The sequence below is a fragment of the Antrostomus carolinensis genome, unplaced genomic scaffold (genome assembly GCF_000700745.2).
Source record: "Antrostomus carolinensis isolate BGI_N321 unplaced genomic scaffold, ASM70074v2 scaffold19267, whole genome shotgun sequence".
NCBI lineage: Eukaryota > Metazoa > Chordata > Aves > Caprimulgiformes > Caprimulgidae > Antrostomus > Antrostomus carolinensis.
In genome coordinates this window covers 8508-20682 of record NW_010326843.1, presented here as the reverse complement: position 1 = coordinate 20682, position 12175 = coordinate 8508, and the positions used below count along the sequence as shown (strand labels likewise).

At 46.5% G+C, this 12175-nt stretch overlaps 1 protein-coding gene across 1 annotated transcript; it reads right to left on the bottom strand.

The window, feature by feature from the left end:
• Positions 1-550: 550 nt before the first annotated feature.
• LOC104527897 (interleukin-5) lies at positions 551-3652 on the bottom strand. Its single transcript, XM_010171733.1, has 4 exons — positions 3527-3652; positions 3321-3353; positions 990-1124; positions 551-643 (listed from the first exon to the last, which is right to left on the bottom strand). Exons 1-4 carry the CDS (start codon positions 3650-3652, stop codon positions 551-553), a joined length of 387 nt encoding a protein of 128 aa, XP_010170035.1.
• Positions 3653-12175: the final 8523 nt, after the last annotated feature.

Here is a 12175-nt window from a genome sequence, read left to right as displayed (position 1 = left end):
CAGGAATTTGACTTTAAACCTGACAAGTTACAGATCCCAACCCATATTGTTAGAGTGCATCCCGTCCCCTTGGCCAGGCCCACCCTGGGCTTCAAGAAAGATGAAGGAAACACATTTACATCACATCTCGGTATCTCGGTGGGTATTTCTGGCGCAGCGTGTGAAACCCACGGGGTTAGGCAATGGTTAGATAACGCGCCTGGTGCACACCAGCTGCTTTTGCTCCGATCCATCTATGTTCACTCTCACTATGACTGTTCAGAAATCAACTTGACCTTTTCATGAGAAATTCAAGCAGTTTTATGCCTAGTCAAGTCCTTCCGTAACACCCTGCGCTTTTTGCTTTATCAAGCATTTACATTTTCATCTAGAACTCCGAATGATGTTTTGCCATCGGTACTTTCGGAGATTACATGCCCAACGTGAACCAGTACAGCACCACTGAAACTGAAGATGTGCCCTGACAGATTTTAACACAAAAGAGGAGTGCTTTTAAAACAAATAAACATTCGACTTGTTTAAGTTTACAGCCATTCCAGGACCTATAAATCTACGCTCTTGCGTTTTTTAATGCTTTTCGGATGAATGTCATCAGCTTCTCTATGAACACTGTTGCATTCCTTCTTTCTGTATCACAGTTCCCCTGAAAAATTAATCAAGAAAATGAAATTTCTTAATATTTAACCATTACACGGAGCTTTTTCATCTTGAAATCGTTTGATAAATGATATGATTTTTTCCTTAAACTTTAAACATGCTGATCACACATATGAATCGTTTTTTTAGAGACAGGTCAAGCGGAAGACTAGAGCAAGGGAAGGGTAAAAACATGAAATAATGCCAGGATTTCTTCTTCCATGGGCTCAACACAAGCAAGTACAAAAATTATTCTCTCTCCTGTACACCTAAGGTCTTAATTATTAATTATGGATCATATTTTATTACATCTCTGCTGCATGATCTCTGATAGACACGAAGAACACTCCTACCTCTTTTGCCAGGTTTGGTGCGAGCGATTGCTTCAGTCTTTCAAATTTCTGGAAAACACTGCTGAATTTTTTCATGGCTGGATTAGTTTTCAGCAGTTCCATTCCTTCAAAGATTGTGCTGACACAATTCACATCCTAAGACGGAAGAAACAGCAAAACTGAGATACAAGAATTTGTAACCATGAACTACAAGTTTATTACAAATCATCTTGAGTTGAATCCAGCTGCCTGGGTGGCAAAGGAATTGTTACTGGCTCTATGGCTCGTGTTTGAGGCAAACATGCTTCACTGGTGTGCACATTTATTTATTCCACAGACAGAAACCAGGCTGATGGTCATTTCTGCTAGAGTATGGTTTGTAACATCCAGATGAAGCTTATAATGAGCTAAAAGCTTAGTCCTCTCTCTTCTGCAGCCATCTGAAGAACAGTTTGATTTCTTACATCTGCTCGTGTCAGCAGACCATTCTGGTTTATGTCTTTGGTTTGGATGTGAGATGTTTTCTGGCCCAGAAACTGGAGCTGCCTGAACACCCGAGGAAAAAAAAAAATCAATGAATTTGAAAATACTCCAGACATTAACCTCTGCGACAGCTGCTGACTGCTTGCCAGGATGGTCCCACTCTCAGCTCACAGCCCTGTTTGCCTCTTTCTGTCCCAAGGAGGGGAGAGGACACGCTGGTCCTCTGCTAGAAAGTGGTACCTGGCATTTGTCTCCAAGACCTTATGATCCAGACAGGGCAGCCAGAAGGACTGGAAGGGACGCAGGATGGAAGCAAAGCAGAGTGATGATGGTTGCACTTGCCAGTGCGGGGTTGTTTTGGAAGAGACCAGTTAAACTGACGGAGAAGGAAAGGAGAGGACATGACCGTCAGCAGCAGGAACAGATTGAAGTGTAAGGGGAGAAAAAAAGTGGTGAAAAACGAAGAAAAAACTAATCAGCGAAGGCTGGAGAAGATGCAGACAGCTGCTGAACACCAGCATCGTGCTCATGACGTCCTTGACCAACGCGGGATCGTCTGTTAGTCATTCCTGGACGCTGAATGATGAGGAAGATCATTTTTCCCACAACTTTGCTTGGGAAGCTGCATCCTTCTGCCACGGACGGAGAACAAATACAGAGACACTGGGAAATGCTCTGTCATGTCTTTGCCTGAAGCACAGGTGAGAGCGAAGCAGCTCTTCTCCCTGGAGAAGAGCCGGGCACTGGTGCGATGGGCTGCGGTGGCACCGCCAGGAACCTCGGCAGGGAAAGGGACGAGCGAGCTGCTGGCGTTTGGCACCGCTGGTTCTGGGTCTGGTCTCATCATTAAAACCTCAGAGTTAAGCCCAGCCCAAGCCCCAGCCTGGGGAGAGAACTGCTCCAGACAGGATCCAGACAGAGCTGGGAACTCCACACTTATTTTACAAGGAATGGGCTGGATTTGCCACCAAAAAAACCTCCACCCTCCTGTAACCATCTTACAGCACAAATGTGAATTATTCTGCTCCTTCCATACATGAATGACTCAGTTTGCATTCCCAGGAATAGCCGTCTGGCTGTGGGATTATCCAAAGAGCTCTGGGCTGGGCTGGGATCTCGTGTTGAAACCAAGCTTCCAGCTGATGCACAGCAAGGAAAGAAAAAAAGCCTCATGAGCAGCGTCTGCATCAGAGGAAGTTGTTGAAAGTTAGAAGGAAAAGGAGCTTTTTATATTGAGAGGGAATAGGAGAGATTTATTGGAGATGCAGAGATGGCAAATGCATAAAGGAGGATTTGATCTCTAAGACAGGCTCAGTCATGGACACAGGGTAGTTGGTGTCTTCTTCTCGGGGCATTAACACCCTCCTCCAGACAAGGTGTGCCAATGCAACTAGTGAATCCCCTTCCTGATGGTAAAGGTAGAAAAAGCCATTTCTAAAAGTAGACTAGACAACCAAAAAGATGTATTTGTACAGATGAACAAGCAGGAGATGTGCACGAGTGTGTTCTTCCCTTCCTCACTTCTGTTAGAAAATCAGAATTCAGAAAATCACTCTGTCCCTTGTCCATGTTCTGCAGGAGATTTACAAAACCATCAAACAGGAATATTTGCTGTTCTTGGCTATTTTTATATCACAGCATCTTTTTCTTTGACTCAACTTTCGATTGTTTTTAATAACATCCTATATCTTCCAATAACAGTTAATATCTTTAACAACATCTTATATTAGCTACATTTAAAGTCATTCTTCTTCAATACAAATAGAGTATTTTAGGAGATAACAATTTTAAAACTATCTCAATTTCCAATGACTAAATTTATTTAAAAGTTAACTTTATTTTTTTTTTTAAAAAGGGAGTTTTACTTACATCTATATTGTCTGGAGTTTCAATCCTCAGATTCTGAAAAAAAAAAAAGATATTAATTAAGCCTTTCAAATATCATCTCCATTAACAGTAATAAAAATGAAATGTCACATAAATAGATGGTTTGACTTTCCAAAAAGTTAAATATTCAAGAAAAGGAGAGTTCAGTATATCCAATTTTAGGTTAATAGAGTGGAAATTGAAGTCACCTGAACATCCTTTGCCATGGAGCCGTGCATTCGCTGCAGTAAGGTCAGTAATTCAGCCAAGCTGCTCATCTGGGGAGCAGCAGAGATGCCTGCAGCCAGCAGGAGAAGGTACAGATGGGTCTTCATCCTTCCGAGGTGCTCAGAGAACCGGTAAGTGCTTCTGGACCGGTCCTCATTTTATAGTCTCTCTGCAAGGAAATAACAGTTTAGGTTGATTTTTGAAACTGATAGGACACATAAAAAAAAATAAAGGTCGTTTGTTGAGACTTTCTGGAAGAGAAAGGTTCCAGTAAATTTGGTGTTTAACCTTGTGGCACACTCCTTACCCAATCAGCATTTCCACAGAAGTAGGTAACAGAGATACAAGGATGTGGCCTTTCCATTTGCAAGTCAGTAAAACATAGAATGACCCAAAGCATCATCGAGCAGTTGCCATCTCCACGGCACTTCTCTAGAAATTGGGGTTTCTCTGATAACGGCGTGTGATCTTCTGATAGGCAATAGGAAAAAGAGTGTGATGTAAGTGGGAAAAAATAAAACAAACCCAACTCCCACGGGAAATATGTGGATCTCTGCCTGGAAAGGGAACGCGACAGCGTTTGTGCAATACTGGTGGAGAAGTTTTGTTAAAATGCAGGTATTCTGTAAGGATTCATTTATTTATGGCAGGAGAAGCTGCGTGAGCTGGAGAGGGCGAGCGGGTGGCGTGGGGATGGGCGCAGAGGGGCAGCTCCTTCGGGTGGGGAAGGAAGGATGCGGGATGCTGGGAGCGTGTTCACCCGGAGCTGGTGGGCAGAGCTGGGGCTGGGGGTTTCATTCTGTGCCCTCACTGTCCCACTCGCTGCCAGGAACCAGCCAGGGGGAAACCCGCCAGCTTTGTGAGGGTCCTGTCTAAGGTCTTAATTCATTAATTCAAGCGTTATGACTTGTTATCTGGCCAAATCAGACAACTCAGTGACTTGTCTTCCTCTCTTTCCTGGAAGGTGGCAAAAGTTCTTTTTTATTTATTTTTTTTTTTAAAAAGGTGTCATTTTTTGAAAACTACCATCACTCCTCACTTTCTGTGTGCGGGTTCACGTGTCCCAGACCCAGAGCTGCTGGGCAGGAACAGATCTGTCAGCTCCACGCTGCATGGTGGGGTGACCCAGAGCCCAACGCTGCAGCAGTTGTGAGTAAGCACCTCAATATCTCCATACTTTGAAGTCAAAAATTTAGCTCAAGCCAACCTGCGGGCTGATTGCTGCCCAGTTTAACATCTCTAACAGGAACAGGGGTTTTTTCATACCTTGTGCTTATCCATAGAGTTTTTTCACCATGTAGCTCCAAGGACCATATCCCTGCGGAACACAGACTCTGCATCAGTGCATCACTGGGAGCTCGGCAGAGAAGCTGCCTGGTGCTACCAGTTGCCCTCAGGATGGATTTGTGAGTCCTGCAGCTGAAAATATGAACCCCTGTTCCTGATCTGTGGTGTTTTTGGTGTTACACAGCTTGTTTCTTTTGGTCTCTTACAAACCATGATTTTTTGGGCAAAGCCACCTTTGGCTGGTGCCCAGGTGGTACCTGCCAGCCCAGCTGAGGTTTGACCCCACCACTGAAGAGCTCCAACTCCATTTGAATTGCTGTGGGACCCCAGGGTTGGTTGGGAAATCTCTCTTTTTCACCTTTTCCTTGGCCCATGGTTGGTCCATCTCTTACCACAGCAGTTCCCATGGCTGCTGTGAGGGATCACCCACGGATCTGCCTGCTGCCACCATGGTCCCCCCACCTCAGCTCTCCCCATGCTGGGGCTGTTCATCGCAGAGAACATCTGTCTCCACTTCTGTTCCTGGCCAGCACCACTGCCAACAGATTTCGTGTCTCTGGCCTTTCCTTTTCCTTCCTCTCTTGCATTTGGAATTTTTGACCACTTCTGCAGAACACTATCACTGCCCCAGAACCTTCTATGAGCTGGAGAATTTATTTTATTTCCCCTTTGGCAATTCTGTGTGTGTGTATTCAGGAGATAATTCCCAGTTCCCAAGAAAGATAGCAGGTTTTTATTGCAAATATCAGTAGCAGGAGCTGGTCATTCAGCAGAGCTTTGGCAAACTCCCAAAGGAGCAAGATTGGTTCTTCACCACTGTACAGCCACTCTGGCTTCTTGTGGCATCCTCCAAGATCGTTAGACTTTGCAGTGCAAGGGGGTTTAATTTTCCTTTTTTTTTCTTCTTTTCCTTTCTTTTCCCCCTCTTCTGCTCAAGGTGCCAGTACTACTCATGTAGTTTCTCTCCCTAAGCTGGCTTGGTGTCCCTACACAAACTCTACTCCCATCTTCCAGCCTCATATTCATTATTATTCAAATAATTTGGGTTTTTTTTTTCACACGTGAGTGCAGGATTAAGAAGCTGAAGGATGATGTAAGAACAAAACATGGCAACGTAAGCAACAGGTCCTGACCTTCTCGGTCCTGTACACCTTTGATCCCTGGAGCTCTAGGATTTGTCTGATCTGTGGCTTTGCACCACAAACTCTGATGGAATTGGTAAAAATAGGAATAGGAATAAGAATAGGGAGAGGAATGAGAAAAGAATAAGAGTAAGAAAAAGAATAAGAAAATATTTCTGAAGGAACTTTGGAGGCTGGAGAAAAAGACAGTGAGTAGAAATCCAAACTGGTGACCCAATTTGAATTCGGAGCCATCAGGAGTATGGAAGTGAATAATTAATGTAAATAATTAGTGAATTCATTAATTCTGATACTAATAAATAGATATTCCAGCAGGAGTCAGGGTGTGACAAGCAGTGTTTGTGTTATCACTCTGTCCAAGTCCCTTGGAGGAGGGTGGAGAGAGGTGGGGGTGGGTCTGTTCAACCAAGGAACAAGGGACAGGACAAGAGGAAATGGCCTCCAGTTGTGCCCAGGGCAGGTGAGATGGGATGTGAGTAAGAATTTCTTTGCTGCAAGGGTTCTGAGGCATTGGAAGGGGTTGCCCAGGGCAGTGGTGGAGTCCCCATCCCTGGAGGGATTGAAGAGTCGTGTAGACACAGTGCTGAGGGACATGGGTTAGTCGGGGACTGGTCAGTGTTGGGTTCATGGTTGGACTCCATGATCTTAAAGGGCTTTTCCAATCCAGGCCATTCTGGGATTCTGTGATTATTGAAAACAGAATCAGAAGATGCCCCACGGGTGGGAAGAGCTGTCCTCAAAGCTGGGCACGGTGCTGATGCCGGAGCTGGCAGCTGGGATCATCCCCAGGGCATCTGGCAGCGGCCGTTCCCGGGGGTGGGTGTCTGTGTTCACGGGCTTGATGGACTCTGCAAACGCTGTGTAAGTGTTGAGTAAGTCTGCCGTAAGTCTGCCGTAAGTCTGCCATCACAATGTGCTCACCAGGCCCATAACGGGCAAGACTAAACTCAGTTTGCTTAAGCATGAGCTTTTCTGAGCTTGCTTGTGGCTCAGCTGCAGTGCCAGCCCCTGGGCAGGAGCTGCTCAGCACTTGCTGCCTGGTCCCCAGCACAGGATTGATCCCCTTGTGCTGTGGCAATGCCACCAAGACCCTGCAGAGACCATGGCAGCTTGAAACACAGCAGTGCCCGGGGAGGAGGACCTAAAGCAGCACACAGGAACCAGCAAACTCTGGTGTGCTACTGTCACTTTCGTATCGTTTTGCTGCCATCACTAGCTGGAAGCTGCAACTCTTTGCAGTAGCTGGTTTTGCTCCTTCATCTAGATAAGGACAAAGTTACGATGCTCAGATAAGGTTTCTTCACCTTTACGTGATGCAGCGTGGAGATGGTGCAGCAGCTTGTGCTCCTCGAGCCTGTGTGACCCAAGAAAATAGACATTTCTGAAAATCAGGGAATGGATTTCATCTCCTAGACCATCTTTCCCCTGAAGATGGCAAGGGCTGCTCGAACGGCTGCGGTCCTTGGCCAGGGCAGGTCCCAGGAAAGGTGGAGGATGGGGTAGGGTGCAGGTAATGCTGGGGGTGCTTTTGGTGGGGACCTCTCTACAATCTCACCCCTTCTCTCCTGTCCCGGGGTGTCAGGAGCAAGAGGGGGCCAAGGGGTGTCCAAGGAGGGTCTGAGGGGGATCTGAGAGGTGTCCAAGGGAGGTTCAAAGGGGTCCGAGGGGTGTCCAAGGGGGGTCCAAAGGGGTCCAAGGGGTGTCCTCTAGTGCCCCAGTGCTGCAGGCCGGGGTGTGCAGCCCACAGGAGCTGTTGAGGGGATGCACCACAAACTGGTGTGTGGGTGTTTCGGTGGTAAATGGGATGAATGTGTGGGGGTAAACGGAGCCTTAGGACAGAGTGACATTTGTGACAGACTCTGCGTTGTGTCCTTTTCCTCCCTTATCTGAAAGGGCAGGCTAGATGTATGAGGAGATCATGGGGCTTTGGAGACCGTATCTTGTTCTTTAAATCCTCTTGAATGAAGGGGCAGCTTTTGACTAAGCCAACCTTGCACATGGAAACTACATTTCAACAGTTCACCTCGCTGGTAAACGTTGTGTCTCATTTGTTCAAGTGCTTCCGGGGCACTGCTGACGTGGCTGTGATGTCCCACCTGAGCAGATGCTCTGTGGCCCCGTAGGGATTTCAGCTGCAGCCAGTGTCACCTATTTGACCACATAAAAATCTGCAGCCGTGGTTTGGGGGAAACCCTCCTGACCAGCCCTTTCTCTTTGCTCTGGGAAAGCAGAGCTGCTCAGAACCACAGGGTTTGTCTTCTCCTGAGCTGGATCCACCCAAGGAGAGCTCCAGCCACCTGCTCTCCTTTCTATTAGAGTAGGAATAGGCTGTTACTCACCTGCAGAAATGTTTCAATACTTTCTGCTGGGGGCTTAGTTTGAAGCAGTTCAGCTGAAATGGAGTTTTCTCTTATCCTGGCAAGTTTTCTGACCCCAAACTGCCCCATCTCCTGAGGTTGTAGAGATCTTGAGTTCTACTCTCACCTCTAGCAGACAGCGAAAGAGAAAAGCCAGGGAAGTGCAAGAAGCAGTTGCTAGCAGGGAGCTTTGAGTCATCATCAAGGTATTTAGGGAACCAATCCATAGGTGTTTGTTGCCTCGGTGGGGTGGCTGGGTAAGTGAGGTGGGTAGGGATGTGCAAACCCAGCTGGGATGCTCTGAGCAGAAATCCTGCTTCATGCAATGGAGAGGAAAAGCTCAAACCTTGGACTTTGTTCTTGCTAGAAGAGCATCCCGAAGCAGCACTGCTCCAGGGGGCTGTTCCTGCAGCTCCTCTGTCACAACAGCTGCTCTGGTGCTTGTTCAAAGGCCGGTCCCAAGCCAGGGAAATTGAGAAATTATGTAAAGATTGGTCATGAGTTATATAAAGGAAAATCTTTTCTTTGGAAACGAGCTGTTAGGAGGAATGCTGTTTACAGCTCCGTGACGGGCCGTGGGAGTCGCTGCTTTCTGGAAACGACATGTGCAATAGCTGACCAGATCTTTTCAGGGGAGAAAGGTTTTAACTCAGCCTGGGGAGGTGGGAGCCTGTGGCACAGAGGTGGGCTGGGTCAGGGGGACACTGGGAGCGATGCTCTGACTGGTTTTTACAGTGTTAGCTTAGTAGGTAATGTTTATTAACTATGTACTAATTATTTAATATACGTAATTGATTAAGTAGGTGTTACCAAATACACCACAAAAGCAGAAATTATTTTAAATGCAAGGACTAATCAAGGCTTTGATTTTCCCTGATTTTCCCTTTTTCCACACAAAGTGACCCATAACAGGAAACGCCTGGTTTTGCCGGGTTCCTCAGTGGTGTTAAAGACACCTGGAAGAAAAGAGAAAACCTTGGCCAGGTGACCTTGACTTCTTTATTTGTAGCCCAGTATTGCTGCTTCTCAAAGGCAAGTCAGGGCAGAAGCTGCTCAGGCAGGTGAGGAGAGCAGCACCATTCCCACCCCGCACCAGCCACTGTCACCAGTGGGACTCTGTCAGATGCCACCTTAAGCTCAGCTTAACTGAGCTGTTGCACAATGTGGGACACTTCGAGAAGAGAAGAGAAGAGAAGAGAAGAGAAGAGAAGAGAAGAGAAGAGAAGAGAAGAGAAGGGAAGGGAAGGGAAGGGAAGGGAAGGGAAGGGAAGAGAAGGGAAGAGAAGGGAAGAGAAGGGAAGAGAAGAGAAGAGAAGAGAAGAGAAGAGAAGAGAAGAGAAGAGAAGAGAAGAGAAGAGAAGAGAAGAGAAGAGAAGAGAAGAGAAGAGAAGAGAAAAGAAGAGCTGGGGAAAGGAAGGTGAACCAGAGGAGCCAGCTGTTGCTCAGGACTCAGCCAAAACTAACGGAGATGCAGATGTCATCTGCTGCTCACTCTCAGCTTGTCTGGAGCAAAGGTGTGAGCACTGGCCAGCCCCAGCAGAACTGGAAAGCTTTTCAGCATCAGAGGAAATGTCAGTGGGAACAGTACCAAGAATGTTTAAATAGAATAATCTAAACTGTTGTCCTGTAACTCCCTGAAGTGACGAGGCAGAGGAGCAGGGTGGGATGCTCACCTCCCTGCATCTCAGCAATTCCTCCTGGCAGCTTTAACATCTCTTCTGGCTTCTAAAATCCTTTGGCTTCCCCAGCCAGAAAATGAGACTAGTAGGAGCCCAGAAACCTGTGATCACAGTTCTTTCAGCTTAAACAATCCAGTAGAGCTGTCTCTAGTTCTTTTGTTTCTTTGTTTTCTGATTTTATTGTGGAAGCACCACGCTGGGTTTCAGTTCCCACCCCACACATGATGCTCTGCAGAAGTCTCCTGTGGTGTGGGGTGTTCTCTGCACTCTCTTTGCCCAAGTTTGATTTTTATTTCTTTTAAGGTCTTAAGGCTTTTCCTCTTCACTGGAATGAACAGCATTTTGTAAGCTGAATGGGAATTTTAAAGTTTGCCCAGCCAGCTTCATAACTTCCTCTGCCCTGGCAAGTGCAACCCTTCCCTCCCAGGACTCCTGAAAACCTCATTCGTGTGTCTTGGTGACTCTGGTTTGAAGCAGCAGCTTTCCTTTCTCTTCTGAAATGACTTTTCAGTAGGTTGCTCGATGGCAAATGGATGATGCACTGCATTGGCAGCACACCAAAAATCAATTTCTCTCACTCAGGGGATGTTAAAATGCTCCTGAGGACTCTAAATTGTTTTATAATCCTGGAATTAGTATTCCTGAAGAGCAGAGAGCGTGAAATGAGAATGGCAGGTGCTCCAAACTCTAATAACCTCTACTGATGCAGGAAATAAAATGCTTCCAGAAGAGTGAAATGGAAAGAAAAGGGATTTCCCTGTGCTCTGCCCTGTGTGGATGGACCCACCACAAAGGAATATTGTAAGAATAAGCTTGTAGGTATCAGCTGAGCTTACACATGGTTGCATTAAAATATGCTGTAATTAGAGATCTCTTCTGCTTAATTAGTTAATTATGCTCCAGTGTGGTTTTTTAAGCATCCAGGAGCATTTGGCTGAGTTCACCTCGTGAGGTTTAGCCTGGCACAGGTGAGTGATGCCATCCCCACGGGCAGGTACATGATGTTGTAGCTGAACCTTTTACTGTGTTTTTGTTTTCACGTGCTCTGGAAGGAAAAGTGAGGGTTTAGCATCACTGATAGTAACGTTACAGTCACTCAGCAATGGCTGGGTGAAAGGGGTTTTTTTCTTTTTCATAGAATCATGGAATGGTTTGGGTTGGGAGGGACCTTAAAGCTCATCCAGTCCCAACCCCCCTGCCATCAGCAGGGACACCTTCCACTAGACCAGGTTGCTCAAAGCCTCATCCAGCCTGGCCTTCAACACTTCCAGGGAGGAGCAGCCACAGCTTCTCTGGCCAACCTGGGACACTGTCTGACCACCCTCACAGTGAATAATTTCTTCCTAATATCTAATCTAAACCTCCCCTCTTTCAGTTTAAACCCATTTCCCCTTGTTCTGTCATTAACTGTCCTTATGAAAAGTCCTTCCCCAGGTTTCTTGTAGCCCCTTCAGGTACTGGGAGGCCACTATAAGATCTCCCAGGAGCCTTCCCTTCTCCAGGCTGAACAGCCCCAACTCTCTCAACCTGTCCTCACAGCAGAGCTGCTCCAGCCTTCAGATCATCCTGGTGGACTTGTTTTAGCTGCTCCAGGTCTCTCTTGTGATGGGGGCTCCAGAACTGGACACAGCACTCCAGGTGGGGCCTTACGAGAGCGGAGTAGAGGTGGAGAATCACCTCCCTCGACCTGCTGCCCACACTTCTCTTGATGTAAGATCAAGATCAAGTTTTGATCAAGATTCTATCATTTCTGCAAACATTGTGGTAAAATGCCAACTTTGCGGCTATTTTTCAGTTTTATGCCGAAAACTGGGATGAATCATAAAATAAAAGCAAAAAAACTGCTGCATCAATTTTAGCAGCTGTGCATTGTTTACAGTGAATTGGGAAAGCTGGTCCTTCAAGTACCTCATACCTCCTCCGTGTGGGGCAGGTTTCCTGCCTTATTGCATCTCCAAAGCATGTGCTGTCGTTTCCTTCGGAGCTGCGTCACTGTTTAGAGAGGTGCCTCCTCATCTTTGCTTCTTTCAAAACTCCACATTTTGCTCTTGCTAAACTGCTGACCGTGACTAAGGGCACAGGCATTGTCTGGTGGGACAGTGTCCTTTGCGTTTCCTCTTTACCCCTGTATTTATTTGCTCTAAGATTTATTAGTTTCACAATTT

What these genes read in the sequence shown, in the direction of transcription:
- LOC104527897 (XM_010171733.1), bottom strand. Translation starts at nt 3,652, where the DNA reads ATGAAGACCCATCTGTACCTTCTCCTGCTGGCTGCAGGCATCTCTGCT. An exon ending in CCATGGCAAAGGATGTTCAG is followed by an intron (nt 3,354 to 3,526) that starts GTGACTTCAATT and finishes TTTTTTTTTCAG; the next exon opens with AATCTGAGGATTGAAACTCC. An exon ending in CACCAAACCTGGCAAAAGAG is followed by an intron (nt 644 to 989) that starts GTAGGAGTGTTC and finishes TTAATTTTTCAG; the next exon opens with GGGAACTGTGATACAGAAAG.